Raw genomic sequence first — 18,716 nt, 5'->3', positions numbered from 1 at the left:
TCAGCCACACTTCCTGGAAGCCCTCTCAGTTATTAATCACCCTCTGTGAAACAAAATACTTCCTGGCATCTGTACTTATTTTGACCTTCACAGTCCTGAACCTGTGTCCTCTAGGCATGACTGAAAATTGTGTTCCTGATTCATTTTCTCTGTTGCGTTAAGTATCATCCCATTGATTTATGAATTCCAATAATATATTTAAAATAACACAAAGTATATCACAATGTTTATTTAGCCGTGTGCCGTGTTTGGTGTTGTGATGTATTTGCTTCATGGGTTCTTTGCTTAAGCATTCACAGCAACACATTGCTATTAAGAACTAGTTGGTTTATAAGCAAAGGTTTAACAATCACTCGACACATTACCAGTTCATCCACCAGGCTCACAACCACCTGCCCCATCGTGGATCCCCCGAACCCAACTGGCTGGGGTTTTATTGAGTCTTGTGAACATCACGTGACTGGCTACACCACTCCCAACTCAACAGCGCTACAAACCTTCGAGCATACTCACAGGTGTATACATTGCAGGTGTTTTTAAAGGCAGCTAACCAGTCCCACTTTCCTACCGGTTAATTAGTGAGTTCTTATGAGTGAAAACATGGCTGAGACTGTTTGGGGTAGATCTTGACGCGATAATGTGAAATGGGTGATAGCGAGTCGGCCACTGGCTTTACATTTCTCCCGGCTTTTATTTTCCATTGAAGTCAAGTGGGGTGAGATGTAAAACAGGCTGTCGACTCACTATCACCTGTGTAATACTGTCGCACAAAGTCAAGATGTGCCGTGTTTTGCAGTGCAAGGGGGGATTATCGACCAATATTGTTTAGAAGCTTGCATGCATGGAGATAAGCAGAAAATGGACAGGCACAGGGTAGATTGAGTATGTCATGCAACAGTAAGGTTAGGTAATAAAAGGAGCGGTATTCCTCACAGTGTTGAAATCGTTGAACTGTCTCCTACTCCAGTGCATTTTTTTTGCCAGGATGTTAAATCTGTGGAATTCCTCAATGCCCTCCCTCTTCCCTTCCTCCTCCAACCTAAAATCTGATCTCAGTGTTACCAAATCCTAATATACCTCTTATTTTCTATTCAGCCTTGCTCTGTAAGGCTGCTCCGATGGATCCATACTGCCTGTGGGGAATCCTGCCCATCCAGTGATCGTGAGTTCAAGTCCTGCTCCAGGGCCTTGAGCACACAAATCCAGGCTGACACTTCCAGTGCAGTGCTGACGGAGCGCTGCACTGTCAGAGGTGCCGCTTTTCAAATGAAACATAGAAACATAGAAAATAGGTGCAGGAGTAGGCCATTCGGCCCTTCGAGCCTGCACCACCATTCAATATGACCATGGCTGATCATGCAACTTCAGTACCCCGCTCCTGTTTTCTCTCCATACCCCTTGATCCCTTTAGCCGTAAGGGCCACATCTAACTCCCTTTTGAATATATCTAACGAACTGGCCTCAACAACTTTCTGTGGTAGAGAATTCCACAGGTTCACAATTCTCTGAGTGAAGAAGTTTCTCCTCATCTCAGTCCTAAATGGCTTACCCCTTATCCTTAGACTGTGACCCCTGGTTCTGGACTTCCCCAACATCGGGAGCATTCTTCCTGTATCTAACCTGTCCAATCCCGTCAGAATTTTATATGTTTCTATGGGATCCCCTCTCATTCTTCTAAATTCCAGTGAATATAAGCCTAGTCGATCCAGTCTTTCTTCATAATGTCAGTCCTGCCATCCCGGGAATCAGTCTGGTGAAGTGGTGAACCTTCGCTGCACTCCCTCAATAGCAAGAATGTCCTTCCTCAGATTAGGAGACCAAAATTGTACACAATATTCCAGGTGTGGTCCCACCAAGGCCCTGTACAACTGCAGTAAGGCCTCCCTGCTCTCGCTATGAAGGCCAACATACCATTTGCCTTCTTCACCGCCTGCTGTACCTGTATGCCAACTTTCAACGACTAATGTACCATGATGCCCAGGTCTCGTTGCACCTCCCCTTTTCCTAATCTGTCACCATTCAGATAATATTCTGTCTTCCTGTTTTTGCCACCAACGTGGATAACCTCACATTTATCCACATTATACTGCATCTGCTATGCATTTGCCCACTCACCTAACCTGTCCAAGTCACCCTGCAGCCTCTTAGCATCCTCCTCACAGCTCACACCGCCACCCAGCTTAGTGTCATCTGCAAACTTGGAGATATTACATTCAACGTTAAACCGAGGCCCCCGTCTGCCCTCTCAGGTGGGCGTAAAAGTTCCCACGGCCACCGTTTTGAAGAAGAGCAGCGGGAGTTATCCCTGGTGGCCCGGCCAATATTTATCCCTCAACTAACATCGCTAACACAGATTACCTGGCCATTATTGCAGTGCTGTTTGTGGGAGCTTGCTGTGCGCAATTGGCTGCCGCGTTTCCCGCATTACAACAGCGACTACGCTTCAGAAAATACTTCATTAGCTGTAAAGCGCTTTGGGATTTCCTGAGGGTGTGACAGGCGCTATATAAATGCAAGTCCTTCCTTTTTTCTTTTGACAGGTTGGAAAATCCCAGTGTGCATCGGCCCACGATGCATGGCCCATTCATTTTAATGGTTGGAACAGCCTGCCTGTGGGGATTCAGACTCCTAAAATTATCCACTGTGGGCCTTGGCCCTTTATCTAAGCTTCCCGATTAAGGGTTAGACATGGGGCGGTATGGTCATGAAGGGATGGTAACTTCAGCTCCTGTGGCTGTGTTTAAATTTTAATCGGCTCTCTACTTTTGGATTCCAGGTCCAGCCGGATGTGGAGGATCTGGATCCAAGTTTACTTCAAAACCAAAAGAAAGATGATGAGAAGCTTGGCAAGCTGCAATATTCCCTGGATTACGACTTTCAGAACGGGCAGGTATATGTCTCAGTTCAATTCGCCTAGCATTTTCAGAACGTCTCATATTGCGATCGGAACAGTTCGGCTGGAATTGATCCCGATTATATTCCCCTCTGCACCTAAAGTTTCTTCACAGTTGACTTAAACTTAGTTCCGTTTACTCACCTTGTGAGTAAAAGGAGAACTTTCTTAATCACAGAGCCCTCTGCATGACCACTAAAATTGGGAGTTCTTCGATTTGACAGAGGACAGGCTCTAGCAGGTTTAGGGGTCCACACACACACTCACACACACTCACACACACACACACACACACACACTCACACACACTCACTCACAAACACACACACACACACTCACAAACACACACTCACACAAACACACACACACACACTCACACACACTCACTCACAAACACACACACACACTCACACACACTCACTCACAAACACTCACACACACTCACTCACAAACACACAAACACACCCACACTCACACACACACACACACACACACTCACTCACAAACACACAAACACACCCACACTCACACACACACACACACACACACACACTCACAAACACACACACACACACACACACACACACACACAGCAAATTCTTGGGGCTGGATTTTCATTTGGATAGTGCCTCTGTTAGCGCCCCGCCGGAACATTTGGTGCCGGTTTTGCGACGACACTGAGCAGCACCGCCGGGAACGCCACGCCGGTCTCGACAGCGATGTGATATTTGCTTGGAGCGGCACCCGTAGCGCCCCCTAGTGAGACCGCCAGAGAAAGCCTGGCGTGCAGAGCTGCCCAGGGGCACTATGGGAAGGAATGATTGAAAAAGGTAAGCCAAATTGATATTTCTTTGAGTTTTTTTGCGATTCACCTTTATTTGGGGAAGTACTTTCTCAGGAATGTTTGTTGTGTTTTTTGTCCCTGTTTTTTTTGTTGCAGGGAGGCCTCGCTTAGGGTGCTACAATTTCAGCTCTTTAGCAATGGGTCTTCAGTTGCTCACCTGGCCTAGCGCCCTGAGAGAGATGTGGAACGCCTCCTTTAGTGCTCCGCCCCACACTCAGGACACAGCAACCAAATTCTTTGGCTGCCGTCGCAAACCATCTTCCAGCGCAAAATTTACCGACCTATCGCCATTAGCGCCCACGAAGCCTTCAACCAAATTTCCAGCCCTTGGTCTTGGCCAGATTGTGTTGAACTTGAAGCTGTCTCAGCCTGGAGAGAGAGCAAGTCATAATGGGCTGCTCTCTCTGGCTTCACGGCAATGAGCTGAAGTGCAGCGATGTCAAGTCATCTGTTTCGTTTATGCTAATGGTTTGTTCTGTGTGATTTCTTACTCGGGGGGTTAGCGTACAAGAGTAAGGAAGCCTTGCTACAATTGTACAGGGCTTTGGTGAAAGCACATCTGGAGTACTGTGCACAGTTTTGATCTCCTTATCTAAGGAAGAGTACACTTGCCTTAGAGGCGGTTCAACAAAGATTCACATGACTAATCCGTGGGATGAGAGGGTTGACCTATCAGGAGAGATTGAGTAGATTGGGCTAATACTCTTTGAAATTTAGAAGAATGAAGGATGATCTCATTGAAACATATAAGATTCTGAGGGGGATTGACAGGGTAGATGCTGAGAGGTTATTTCCCCTTGGCTGGAGAGTCCAGAACTAGGGGACATAGTCTCAGGATAAGGGGTTGTCCATTTAAGACTTAGCCGAGGAGGAACGTTTTGACTCAGAGGGTTGTGAATCTTTGGAATTCCCTGCCCCCAGAGGGCTGTGGATGCTCAGTCACTGGGTATATTCAATGTTCTATGATCGATTGTTAGACTCAAGGGGAGTCAAGGGATACATGTCTCGGGCAGGGAAGTGGAGTTGAGGTAGAAGATCAGCGATGACCTCATTAAATGGCGGAGCAGGCTCAAGGGGCCGCACGGCCAACTCCTGCTCCTAATTCTTATGTTCTTATTTCAGCTCATTGTCGGGATTATCCAGGCAGCAGATCTGGCTGCGTTGGATATTGGTGGAACGTCTGATCCCTATGTGAAAGTCTTCCTCTTGCCAGATAAGAAGAAGAAATTTGAGACCAAAGTTCATCGCAAGACCCTCAACCCCACTTTTAGTGAATCATTTACCTTTAAGGTAGGAACTTGAAAGGACAACGCATGGTTAAACCTCTGATGTTTTTATGTGGTTGCTATTGAGATTCCCAGGCATAAAATGTGGTGACTGGATTTTATTCGGTAGTATCAGTGTTACCATGACAGTGTGTTCGCACCAGGATTTCAGTTTAAGTGTAATGGTGGGCGTGTGAAATTTTCACACTATATTCGCACTGTGAAAAACAACAAGCTGCATCATTACATATTTTGCCTTTCCAAACTTGGATTGCATCTGCAGAGAGAATATGTTAAGCTTTACACCGGATATACAGCACAGAAATAGGCCATTCGGCCCAACCAGTCCATGCCGGCGTTTATGCTCCACTCGAGCCTCCTCCCGTCTATCCTCATCTAACTCTATCAGCATAACCCTCTATTCCCATCTCCCTCATATCCTTGTCCAGCCTCCCCTTAAATGCATCGATACTATTCACCTCAACCCCTCCCTGTGGCAGCGAGTTCCACATTCTCACCACTCTCTGGGTAAAGAAGTTTCTCCTGAATTCCCTATTGGATTTCTCGGTGACTATCTTATATTGATGGCCTCTAGTTATGCTCTTCCCCACAAGTGGCAACACTCTCTCTGTATCCACTCTATCAAAACCTTTCATAATGTTAAAGACCTTTATTCATCACCCCTCAGCCTTCTCTTTTCAAGAGAAAAGAGGCCCAGCCTGTTCATCCTTTCCCGATACGTATACCTACATATAACACTGTATAACACTTAGGTGAAGTAATGAATATGAAAGCGGTGTGAGCAATTTTCAGTGATAAATTAAGAGATGCTGCCGTGCATTGTTTAATGCACCTCGCCCAGGCCAGCTCCCTTAGTGTAATAAGAGCATAACTTGTTTCAGCCATGGCTCAGTGGTAGCACTCTCATTAGAAGGTCGTGGGTTCAAGCCCCACCTCCGAGACTGGAGCACAGTCTGGCACTTCAGTGCAGTGCTGAAGGAGCGCTGTACTGTCAGAGCTGCCGTCTTTCAGATGAGACGTTAAACCGAGGCCCTGTCTGCTCTCTCAGGTGGATGGAAACGATCCCATGTTCGAAGAAAAGCAGGGGCGTTATCCCCAGTGCCCTGGCCTTAATTTAGCCCTCAACCAACATCACTAAAAAAAAAACAGATTATCTGGTCATTATTACATTGCTGTTCGTGGGAGCTTGCTGTGTTTGTGTTTCTCTACATTACAACAGTGACTACACTTCAAAAGTACTTAATTGGCTGTAAAGCGCTTTGGGATGTCGTGAAAGGGGCTATATAAATGCAAGCTCTTCTTACGGTGTTCCTAACCTGGGAGTGCATGTCAATGCTGGGTACAAAATGTGAGGAAGAACATTTATTTCTTGCATTAACATCCCTCAGCTTGAAAAACACAAACATTTCTCCCACAAAAAATGTACATACTGTAGATGACCATTGTAATGTATGTGCTTCATGGGTTCTTTGTTTAAGAATTCATAGCAACACATTGCTATTAAGAACTAGTTGGTTTATTAGCAAAAGTTTTAACAATCACACTACACATTACCGGTTCATCCACCAGCTCACAACCACCTGTCTCATCGTGCATCCCCAGAACCCAACTGACTGGGGTTTCATTGAGTCTTGTGAACTTCACGTGACTGGCTAAGCCACAGCCTCTACAAACCTGTGATCAGCATATATTACAATCATCACTATATGAAGGTCAGAGCAGACGTTTACAATTGTAAGAATGATCGCCATTTGATTAAACTTTCTCAGAAACATCTATTTTTAACCACATGACCAGGGCGACTTGTTTTTTGGTGACTGAATAAAGTTCCATTTTTATTGCGTGGGATTACAGGCTCATATATTGCAATTCCATCTGATTTCCCCTGAAAATATGTCAGCCTGGCTCAGTGAGTCATACACGCATCGCTGAATCAAAGGGTCGAGGGTTCAAGCCTCACTTCAGAATTTGAGCTTATAATCCAGGCTGAGACGCTAGTGTAGTACTGGGGGAGTTCCTTCCTGCAGATGAGACATTATACATGTCTCATATATTTATATAGCGCCTTTCACGACCACTGGATGTTTCAAAGTGCTTTACAGCCAAAGCATTACTTTTGGAGTGTAGTCACTGTGGTAATGTAGGAAACACGGCAGCTAATTTGCGCACAGCAAGCTCCCACAAATAGCAATGTGATAATGACCAGATAATCTGATTTTTTGTTATGTTGATGGAGGGATAAATATTGGCCCCCAGGGATAACTCCCCTGCTCTTCTTCGAAATGGTGGCGTGGGATCTTTTACGTCCACCTGAGAGAGCAGACGGAGCCCTCGGTTTAACATCTCGAGTGAAAGACGGCACCTCCGACAGTGCGTGTGTCAGCCTAGATTTATGTGTTCAAGTCCCTGGAGTGGGACTTGAACCCACGACCTTCTGACCCAGAGGCGAGAGTGCAACCCACTGAGCCACAGCTGACAATTAGGTTGATGTTAAAGATTGTCGCACTATTCGAAGAACAGGGAGCTCTCCCAGTGTCCTGGCCAACAATTCCCCCTCAATATTGCGCACCGAAAAGTCACATAATGCTTTGAGACATTATACATGTAAGTCATTATCGTTCTCTGTACAATGATCTTTGTTCCTTGTTCTTAAAGCGGGCATAAATTGGACCGTGGGCCAGATATGTGTACGGGTTTGTATTAGCGGTAAAATATTTTCAATAAAAGATAGCTTTGATGCATTGCCGTTATCCCCACTGTACACCTCATGAAATGATTGCCTGGATCCTGGTGACTCGAAGGGTGAGTGTAGGGATAATCAGATTGAAGCTTCCTTATCACTCCCTATTAGGGCTGCAGCCTCAGATTCTGTGTTGCAGCCAGTTTGGGCTTTCGGTGCCCCCCTTGCAAACAGTGTGACATCGCAGACAATCTGGGCGGGTAATTAATGCCTTTCCTGCTAGTTCCCAAAAGCAGTTGATTAAAGACGGGAGTCGGGCAGCTGTCACTTAGCGGGAGTAATTTGAGAAGTGACAGATTGGAACAGTTAATATGAGCCGGATCTTTGACTGTAATAAACTGGGAGATGCTGATCTATGAAGTAGGCAGACTTGTACCCGAGGAGAAATTGGAGGGATGAGTGTCAGAGATGCTCAGATAGCCTCGAACATTCTGAATGGTGAATTTCCACAGAGGTTTATAGTCAAGAAATGTAATTATATTCAATTATTTTTCTTTGTGGTATTTACTTATTAACTTAGAACCAAAGGCTACAATCTCATGTGGTGACAATGGCTGATTACCAATCAATTGCATTGAATCACATCCCGAAACATGTCTCACAAAGAACAAAATAACGATATTTGTAGGCCAATGGCTTTTGCAAACCTTCATTTCGACTTGCAGAAGCTGACAATGACTGGCTCTAATTTCTCTGTGTATCTACCTATTTCTATAAAAAGAAAGACTTGCGTTTACAAAAGCATCATTCACAACCTCAGAACATCCCAAAGAGTTTTACAGCCACTGAAGTACTTTTTGAGGTGCAGTCACTGTGGTAATATAGGAAACATGGCTGCCAATTTGCGCACAGCAAGCTCCCACAAATTTCCATCTGATAATGACCAGATAATCTGTTTTTGTGATGTTGATTGAAGGATGAATATTGGGATAACTCCTCAGATCTCCTTTGAAATCGTGCATGGGATCTTTTACATCTAACGTAGAAAACAGATGGTGCCTCAGTTCAACATCGCCTCTGAAAGACAGCACGTCAGACAGTGTGGCGCTCCCTCAGTACTACAGTGGAGTGTCAGCCTAGATGTTTGCACTCAAGCCTCAGGAGTGGGACTTGAACCCACAACCTTGTAACTCAGAGGCAAGGGCGCTCCCTATTAAGCCACTGGCTGACATATCTGAATGTCTATTTTGTATCTCTGCATCCTTCTTTTCAAATCCCTCCATGGCCTCGCCCCTCCTTATCTCTGTAATCTCCTCCAGCCTCACAACCCCCCCGAGATGTCTGCGCTCCTCTAATTCTGCCCTCCTGAGCATCCCTGATTATAATCGCTCCACCATCGGTGCCTGTGCCTTCTGTTGCCTGAGCCCCAAGCTCTGGAACTCCCTCCCTAAACCTCTCCGCCTCTCTTTCCTCCTTCAAGATGCTCCTTAAAACCTACCTCTTTGACCAAGCTTTTGGTCACCTGCCCTAATTCCTCCTTATGTGGCTCGGTGTCAAATTTTTTATCTCGTAATACTCCTGTGAAGCGCCTTAGGACGTTCCACTATGTTAACGGTGCTATATAAATACAAGTTGTTGTTGGAGCTGCCAACTTGAATCAAGTTAATAGGGACTGACATATGAAGGAAGACTGGATCGACTAGGCTTATAGTCACTGGAATTTAGAAGAACGAGAGGGATTTCATAGAAACATATAAAATTCTAACGGGATTGGTCAGGTTAGATGCAGGAAGAATGTTCCCAATGTTGGGGAAGTCCAGAACCAGTGGTCACAGTCTTAAGGGGTAAGGGGTAAGCCATTTAGAACCGAGATGAGGAGAAACTTCTTCACTCAGAGAATTGTGAACCTGTGGAATTCTCGACCACAGAAAGTTGTTGAGGCCAATTTGTTCGATATATTCAAGAGGGAGTTAGATGTGGCCCTTACGGCTAAAGGGATCAAGGGGTATGGAGAGAAAACAGGAATGGGGTACTAAAGTTGCATGATCAGCTATGATCATATTGAATGGTGGTGCAGGCTCGAAGGGCCGAATGGCCTGCTCCTGCACCTATTTTCTATGTTTCTATGATTGCATCCACACCCCACTCGCCCTCCCCCCAGATCTATCACCGCTTCTCTCCGCGCTCTGTTTAAATTTTAATATCTTGCCCTTCCAATGGAAAACGAATTCACAGGCTTGAGTATGAATAATGAGCTTGATATTTGTATTCATTCCATGCCGAAGAAATCCGCACAGTCGTTGAGGCAGGGTTTTGTATCTGCCAATTTCAAAACACAATTAAGTGCAAGGAGCAAGAAAAAAATAGCCAGAAACAGAAGGGAAACACACTCAATTCCCACTGTGCTCACATCTACTGTTTCATTAAACAACAATTTCACTGGGAAAAAATGATGTTTCACAGGCAGGAAAAGGAGCACTGAAGCAGAAAAGGGAGAAATGACCCAAAGCTCGGTCGGAGGGAAGGCTTTTGATGGAGGAGGAAAAGGCGGAGCGGTGGTTTGGTTTAGGGAAGGAATTGCAGAGATTGGGGCCTCGGTGGCTGAAGGCACAGCCGCAAGTGACGGAGCAAAGGGAAAGGGGAATGCACAGAGGAACAGAGTGTCCAGGGAAAGAAAGACTTGAATTTATATAGCGCCTTTCATGACCACCGGACGTCTCAAAGCACTTTACAGCCAATGAAGTACTTTTGGAGTGCAGTCACTGTTGTAATGTGGGAAACGCGGCAGTCAATTTACACACAGCAAGCTCCCACACACAGCAATGTGATAATGACCCAGATAATCTGTTTTTGTTATGTTGATTGAGGGATAAATATTGGCCCCAGGACATTGAGGATAACTCCCCCTGCTCTTCTTTGAAATAGTGCCATGGGATCTTTTGCATCCACCTGAGAGAGCAGACGGGGCCTCGGTTTAATGTCTCATCTAAAAGACGGCACCTCTGACAGTGCGGCACTCCCTCAGCACTGCAGTGTCAGCCTAGATTTATGTGCTCAGGTCCCTGGAGTGGGACTTGAACCCACAACCTTGTGACTCAGAGGCGAGGGTGTGACCCACTGAGCCGCAGCTGACACAGAGTGTTTGGGGAAGAGGATATAAGGCTGGAGGAAGTTGCAGAGATCAGATTGGCCGAGGGAATGGCGGAATTTAAGGATGAGGGATGAGAAAGATTTCAAATGTAAAATGTTGGATGACGGGGAACCAGCGTCGATTAGCGAGGCGAGGAATGACAGACTTTACTCATGAAGGAAAGTAGAATCCTTACCCGTTTATTGTGTGTGGTGCAGGAAGATAAGGAATGTGTACCAAAGAAAATACTTTGAAATAATACCTTCCGTTTACAAAGCCTACTGTGCCGTAATAATACTGCACTGTTAAAAGGGCTTTTAAATGCGCATATAACCTAATTTATGATGAGATATTGAGTTTTTAATGCCATATTTAAACTGCAGTGATTTCATGAGCGAATGCGTTCCTTAGCTGTAATGACCCTGGCTGGTATTTAATCACTGGTAAAAAGCATGGGGGAGGGCTGAGCAGAAAGCACAGGTTGAATGCAATTAGCACAGTGAAAGGAATTTGCAGCATGGCATCATGTAAGGTGGTCGGTCAATGGGGTATAATGCAGGTAAATGTGAGGTTATTCACTTTGGTTGGAAGAATAGAAATCCAGAATATTTTTTAAATGTTGAGAAACTTTTAAATGTTGGTGTTCAAAGAGATTTGAGTGTCCTTGTGCAGAAAACACAGAAAGCTAGCATGCAGGTACAGCAAGCAATAAGGAAGGCAAATGGCATGTTGGCCTTTATTGCAAGGGGATTGGAGTATAAGAGTAAGGAAGTCTTGCTACAATTGTACAGGGCCCTGAGACCACACCTGGAGTACTGTGCACAGTTTGGGTCTCCTCATTTACGGAAGGATATACTTGCCTCGGAGTGCAACGAAGGTTCACTAGATTGATTCCTGGGATGAGAGGGTTGTCTTATGATGAGTGATTATGTAGAATGGGCTTATACTCTCTGGAGTTGAGAAGAATGAGGTGATCTCATTTGAAACATACAAAGTTCTGAAGGGGATTGATGGGTTAGAATCTGAGAGTATGTTTCCCCCTCGCTGGAGTTTCTAGAACCAGGGGTCACAGTCTCAGGATGAGGGGGTGGCCATTTAGGACAGAGATGAGGAGGAATTTCTTCACAGAGGGTTGTGAATCTTTGGAATTCTCTGCCCCAGAGGGCTGTGGATGCTGACTCTCTGAATATATTCAAGGCTGAGAGCGATAGATTTTTGGAGTTGAGGGGAATCGAGGGATATGGAGATCGGGCAGGAAAGTGGAGTTGAGGTCGAAGATCAGCCATGATCTTATTGAATGACGGAGCAGGCTCGAGGGGCCGAATGGCCGACTCCTGCTTCTAATTCTTATGTTGTTATGTGCCAGCCTCCCACAGAGAGCACTAACCAGCACATTGTACCACTGCGTGAGTTGCCACAGCACACCAAGGAGTGTGGCATTGCCCGCTGCACCAAGCATACTTTTATTTTTAGGTCACGTGTTCTGTTCAAGTGTACCTTAAACCCTGCTATCTGCTGCGTGAATGAGTCCCAACTGATGTGTACCAAAGTTCACAATGGGAGCCCAACACATTTGAAAAAAGAAAAACTTGCATTTATATAGCGCCTTTCACAACCATCGGACGTCTCAAAGCGCTTTTACAGCCAATGAAGTACTTTTGGAGTGTGGTCACTGTTGCAATGTGGAAAACCGCTCACTGCTTTGTATTCCGCTTGGGGGCAGTAACATCCACAAGGCGCCCCGCCCCGTTCTCGAAATTGGGGGTCACCGGCCCCCGAAAGGAAGTGGAACGTAAAATAATGAGCCTCACTTCCTCTCTGGGGCGTTAACGGGGCGGAAGCAGAGGGAGCGCGGGGCGCAGCGCTACACACTGGTCCGCGTAGCGCCGCCGCGTAGGAGGGCTCCCCCTTTCATTAAAGGGGAGGGCCCTAGCTGCCAAATCTGCGGGGTCCGACCTGGACCACTGGGAAGCGAGGTGCTCCTCTGCTGTGTGGTTATGTTTGATGGGCCGGATCACTCCCAGCAATAGCCTGACAGCACAAAATGTTGTCATACACTGACTCAATGCCTTGCTGCTTTGAGCTGTAACTTTAGAAGATTCTTTGTGAGGTGTTGGCGACAGTGGCAAGCCCACATTTATTGCCCACCCTTACTTGTTCTGAAAGGGTGGAGGACGTTCTCCTTGAATCACTGCAGTCCTTGTGGAGATGGTGTTCCCCACCGTAATGTATGCCATCATCATCGGCAGCCCCTCGGAATCGAAGACTTGTTTCCACTCTTGAAGTGAGTTCTTTGGTGGTTGAACAGTCCAATACGAGAGCCACAGACCCTGCCACAAGTGGGACAGACCTTCGTCAAGGGAAGGGTTGGGTGGGGCTGGTTTGCCGCACGCTCCTTCTGCTGCTGCGCTTGACCTCTTCACGCTCTCGGCGATGAGATTCAAAGAGCACTTTCTCCACTTAGGGCGGTCTTCGGTCAGGGACTCCCAGGTGTCAGTGGCGATGTCACACTTTATCAGGGAGGCTTTGAGGGTGTCCTCGTAACATTTCCGCTACCCACCTTTGGCTCGTTTGCTCGCAGGTTTGTGGAGCTGTTGCATTGTGAGTGGCTTAGCCAGTCACATGATGGTCACAAGACTCAATAAAACCCCAGCCAGTTGGGTCTAGGTCATCCACGATGAGCTATACAGTTGTGAGCCTAGTGGATGAACTGGTAATGTGTAGTGTTATTGTTAAACCTTTGTTAATAAACCAACTAGTTCTTAATAGAAATGTGTTGCTATGAATTCTTAAGCAAAGAACCCATGAAGCAAATACATTACACCCACTATCAGTGTTCTCGCTAAGCTGCGTGGCCACGTGGTCATCTGCAAGGTCCCCCACAGGCCGCTCACCAGGTTTCACATTGTCGATACCGCGCATGTGCAAAACATTGCATGGGCTGCGCGGTGCAGGGGGAACAGGTCACGCAGGAGGCAGCGCAGGTTACAGGGGCGTTCGGTTAGGAATTCTCGGATTTCGAACCCGTGACAATGAAGGACTGACGATATATGGTAGGACACTGAGAAGTGTATAGGAACAAAGGGACCTTGGAGTGCAGGTCCACAGATCCCTGAAGGTAGCAGGCCAGGTGGATAAGGTGGTTAAGAAGGCTAACGGAATACTTGCCTTTATTGGCCGAGGCATAGAATACAAGAACAGGGAGGTTATGCTTGAACTGTATAAAACACTCATTAGGCCACAGCTAGAGTACTACGTGCAATTCTGGTCACTGCATTACAGGAAGGATGTGATTGCACTATGTGAGGGTACAGAGGAGATTTACCAGGATGTTGCCTAGGCTGGAGAATTTTAGCTATGAGGAAAGATTGGATAGGCTGGGATTGTTTTTGCTCTGGAACAGAGGAGGCTGAGGGGAGACCTTATTGAGGTGTATAAAATGTTGAGAGGCTGAGATAGAATGGAATGGAAGGACCTTTTTCCCTTAGCAAAGAGGTCACCAACCAGGGGGCATAGATTTAAAGTAATTGGTAGGAGGTTTAGAGGAGATATGACGGGAAATATCTTCACCCAGAGAGTGGTGGGGGTCTGGAACTCTGCCTGAAAGGGTGGTATAGGCAGAAACCCTCACCACATTTAAAAAGTACCTGGATGTGCACTTGAAGTGACGTAACCTACAAGGCTACGGACCGAGAGCTGGAAAGTGGGATTAGGCTGGGTATCTCTTTGTCGGCCGGCGCGGACACGACGGGCCGAAATGGCTTCCTTCCATGCTGTAAATTTCTAGATTCAATGATGTCAGCTTGGATGGTGCGTGATTTGGAGGGAGCTTTGGAGATGATAGCATTCCCATGAACATCATCGCCTATAATGTAAAGTTATTTTGACAGGTTGTCGTTTTGAAAGCTGTACAAGTAATGCTAGTCACACAGCGCTGTCTCTGCTTGTTTTATGACATTACTGCTCTAAACTGATCACTTAACAGAAACTTAAGCCTGAAGTTACTCGTGCCAGTGTTAAACTCCAGTTACCAGTTTGAGACCTGACACCAGCGGCTTCAGGTTTAGTTCCCATCAGTGCTTGGCTGTAACTTCAGTTCCAGTGCCCAGGAGGGAGCAGTGTTTGCGTACTTGGTTACACAGGTACACAATCTCAGCTCCCAGCCATGAAAATCCAATCTCCTGATATTCCCATCATGCCCAGGATGCGAATTACATGCCGCGGACTGGAATTAAAAGCAGAACCAGCGACTGCCAGGAAGCTGCTCAGAACCCCATACAAGGCAAAGAGTCTCTTGCCAATGGAGAACTGGAGAGAGTTCTATTGGGGCCCTTGAAAAGTCTGCCCGACAGAGCTATTCGCTCCTGGAGGGGAATGATTACTTTTGTAACACCAGCAAATAGATCCCTTAGACGTTGAAGATAATAAAAAATTTGGCCTCAAAATCGGCGCATTTGCGACCGGGCGCGGCACTGTTAACATCTCCCGCCATATTGGGTGGGGGTTTAATGGAGGCGCTACGGCGTTGCACCCCCGATCTCCTGCGCCCGGAGATCGTGTCGTCATCGCCGTGCGCATCGCCCCCGTTAACGACCCAGCCCCGAAATTGGCTTTCGCCCCATGCAGCAGCGCCGGACGATAATAACACCGACAGCTTCAGGGGACGTGTATCAAGCGGCCGGCCGCTACCAGGGCGATGATTAAAGGCGAGCTGGCCGAGTGCAGGAATAAAAACGTACCTTTTTGTTGCTGCTCCTGATGCAGTTCCTTCGCCGGGTTGTGGCCGCGATCGCTCGGGCCGGCACTCGGCTCGAGCGGATCAAGCGCATCCCCGCTCCCCGGTGGGCCGCATGGTGGACCAGGTAGGGGCCTTCTTCTTTTGCCGAGTTGGCAGCGTGGGCCCTTCCCTTTAATTGAGGGAGGGACCCCTCGGACACGACATCTTAACGCACCAGTTCCTTTGGGGGCGGTGACCCGAATTTATCGAGAGGGGCGAGACTTCTACGCCTGGCACTATGTCTTGCACCTCCCGAGTGTTACCCCCCACCCACCAAACGGGGCGATACTCAATTTCTCCCCCCTTATCTCGGGTCTGGGAAGGTCCTGGCTCGACCCCCCGGCAGGCCCCTTCGAGCTATGCAGAATCGGGGCAGGTGCCAGTGATGTGCTTTTACAGGTGTGACTACCTGTCCTAACCATGCACAGTGACCCGGGTCCCTCGAATACAGGATGGAGCCGCTCTCTCCCGTCAGTGGTGGACATCCAGCAACCTCCTCCCACCTTCTGCCAAGGGGGGGGGCGGCCTGAGCAGAATTCCAGGCCCTAAATGTGGAAAAGAGCATCAACGTTCACCAGGTATTCAAACTAACATCATTCGCAAAGTGACCAACAGATCCACCTGAGCACTTTGTGTGCAGTTGTGAGCGTTGTGCATTGGAGTTACACTGTAGGGGTAAAGAAAGAAAGACTTGCATTTATATGGTGCCTTTCACAAGCACTCAAAGTGTTTACAGCCAATGAAGTACTTTTGGAGTGTAGTCACTGTTGTAATGTGGGAAACGCGGCAGCCACTTTGCGCACAGCAAGCTCCCACACACAGCAATGTGATAATGACCAGATAATCTGCTTTTGTTATGTTGATTGAGGGATAAATATTGGCCCCAGGACACCGGGGATAACTCCCCTGCTCTTCTTCAAAATAGTGCCGCGGGATCTTTTACCTCCACCTGAGAGAGCAGACGGGGCCTCAGTTTAACGTCTCATTCGAACAATGGCACCTCCGACAGTGCAGCGCTCCCTCAGTACTGCCACAGCTGTCACACAAAGGTGCTATATAAACACAAGTTGTTGTTCAAAGGTCGGGGATAATGTTTTTCATTTCCATTGAGTTCTGGCGAAGGGGCCCCACCTGAACCGATAACCTAACCTCTTTCATGTAACTCCACATTTCCAGTGTTTCGTGCTTTTATTTCAGTCTTGCTTTCTCTGTTCCAGATTCCGTACTCTGAGCTCGGCGGCAAGATCCTGGTGATGGCCGTGTACGACTTTGACCGGTTCTCCAAGCACGACGCCATTGGTGAAATTCAGATTCCGATGAGCAGCATTGACCTCGCTCACGTGATCGAGGAATGGCGGGACCTTGTGTCCGCTGAGAAGGAGGAGGTACAGAGTTCACATGCTGGCAGCTGGCTGCAGGACAGGTTCAGTTAGTGAGAAGGAGACTATCAGTAAAGCCAGTAAGAAGTACTCCCTCAAAACAGACCTGAGAAAGAAAATGTAATCCCTCCCCTGGACAGGAACTATATTCTTGAATCAGGAGAAAGCAGAGATGATTCCGAGACTGCTAGCGTAGCCACAGATCTGGTTTTGAAAGGGACAGCCCAGTTTTGGGGTGACCTCCCAATAATTTTTGCAGCTCAAAACCAGACATTAAAAGGCCAAAATTCCCCTGTTGTGTGCCTCCTGTTAGCGCCTCCGGGGGGTGGGGGGGGGCGGCTAACTGGGCGCAAAACTGTTTTTGCTCCGGGGCGGGACGGGGGGGATGGAAGGTGCTACCAGTTCTGGTGAAATTGGACGTTGTTAGCGGAGGCACAAATGCAGTAGCTCCCCGGGCCACCACGCTGGTCGTGCACGGTGACCCCTTTTCGCCCCGTGCGGAAATCGGCCAGCCGCCGAGGGCAATGCCCACACCATCCCCACAGTTCGTGAACTGGGCCCCACACCCATCGCGCGGCAGAAGTTCAAGGGGAGGTGCACTGTGCCACGATCTTTTTTTTTTCCAGCCACTTACCGGTCAGGCCTTGTTCATCGATCGTGCGGTCCGGCACTCCGTCACGGTGCCGGGCTGCGGCCACTGCATCCCCGGTGGCCCATGAAGGACCATCAAAAGGGAAGGGGCCTTGAAACGTGTCAACGCTATGCGGAGAAGCCGCATAGGGGTTACCACCCCCAACTGGGCAACAGGGAATTTCACCCCCTAAAGCATCAAAGTTTCAAGGCGGTGCCTTGACGCGTTTTACTACGAGGCGTTGCTTAACCAGGAGCTAATGTAGGTCAGCGAGCACAGGAGGTGATGGGTAAGCGGGACTTGGTGCGAGTTAGGACACGGAGCAACCAAGTTTTGGATCTCCACTAGTTTGCGTAGGGTAGAACGTGGGAGGTCAGCCAGGAGAGCATTGGAATAGAGGTAACAAAGGCATGGATGAGGGCTTCAGCAGCTAAATATAAATGGGTGTTGTTGCTGCTGAGACTAGACACAGTCGGAGTTTATTTGTCAGGAACCTCATTTCCATTGTGCGATTTTCATGAATATTTTTGGTCATTTGTTAAAGCAAGAGAAACTGGGCGACATGTGCTTCTCCCTCCGCTACGTCCCGACAGCCGGAAAACTCACTGTCATTGTCCTGGAGGCCAAAAACCTCAAGAAAATGGATGTGGGTGGACTATCAGGTAGGATGCTTTGAAAATAAATTTCTGCTTGAAATTGCTGGGTGTTGTGAACCATGCACTGCCACTGTGTCCCTCAACACTGCTTACCAGGCAATGACCATCTCCAACACGAGAGCCTAACCGCCTCCCCATGACATTCAATGGTCCGACAATCTCTAAATTCCCCCAGCATCAACTTGCTAGAAGACACCATTGACCAGAAACCCAACTGGACCATGCCATGGTTACTAGAGCAGGTCAGGGGCTAGGTATTCTGCGGTGAGTGGCTCACCTCCTGACTCCCCCAAAGCCTCTTTATAAGTCAGGAGTGTGATGGCATACTCCCCAGTTGCCTTGATGGGTGCAGCTGCAATGACAGATTGTGTAGCATGGGCCTACACTCTCTGGAGTTTAGAAGAATGAGAGGTGATCTCATTGAAACATACAAGATTCTG

At 47.6% G+C, this 18,716-nt stretch overlaps 1 protein-coding gene across 10 annotated transcripts in view; it reads left to right on the top strand.

Annotated features, from left to right (window-relative positions):
* Positions 1 to 18,716, top strand: part of LOC139230043 (synaptotagmin-1-like) — a 383,490-nt gene that overhangs the window by 349,370 nt on the left and 15,404 nt on the right. For all 10 annotated transcript variants that reach the window (XM_070861801.1, XM_070861805.1, XM_070861808.1 and 7 more), the window contains 4 exons: positions 2,777 to 2,890; positions 4,860 to 5,027; positions 16,828 to 16,995; positions 18,165 to 18,282. In XM_070861801.1, the coding sequence (XP_070717902.1) occupies positions 2,777 to 2,890; positions 4,860 to 5,027; positions 16,828 to 16,995; positions 18,165 to 18,282 (568 nt within the window). The remainder of the gene's footprint in view (positions 1 to 2,776; positions 2,891 to 4,859; positions 5,028 to 16,827; positions 16,996 to 18,164; positions 18,283 to 18,716) is intronic.

Source organism: Pristiophorus japonicus, chromosome 19 (genome assembly GCF_044704955.1).
Source record: "Pristiophorus japonicus isolate sPriJap1 chromosome 19, sPriJap1.hap1, whole genome shotgun sequence".
NCBI lineage: Eukaryota > Metazoa > Chordata > Chondrichthyes > Pristiophoridae > Pristiophorus > Pristiophorus japonicus.
Note: the sequence above shows the minus strand (reverse complement) of the source record. Positions and strands in the feature narration are given on the sequence as shown.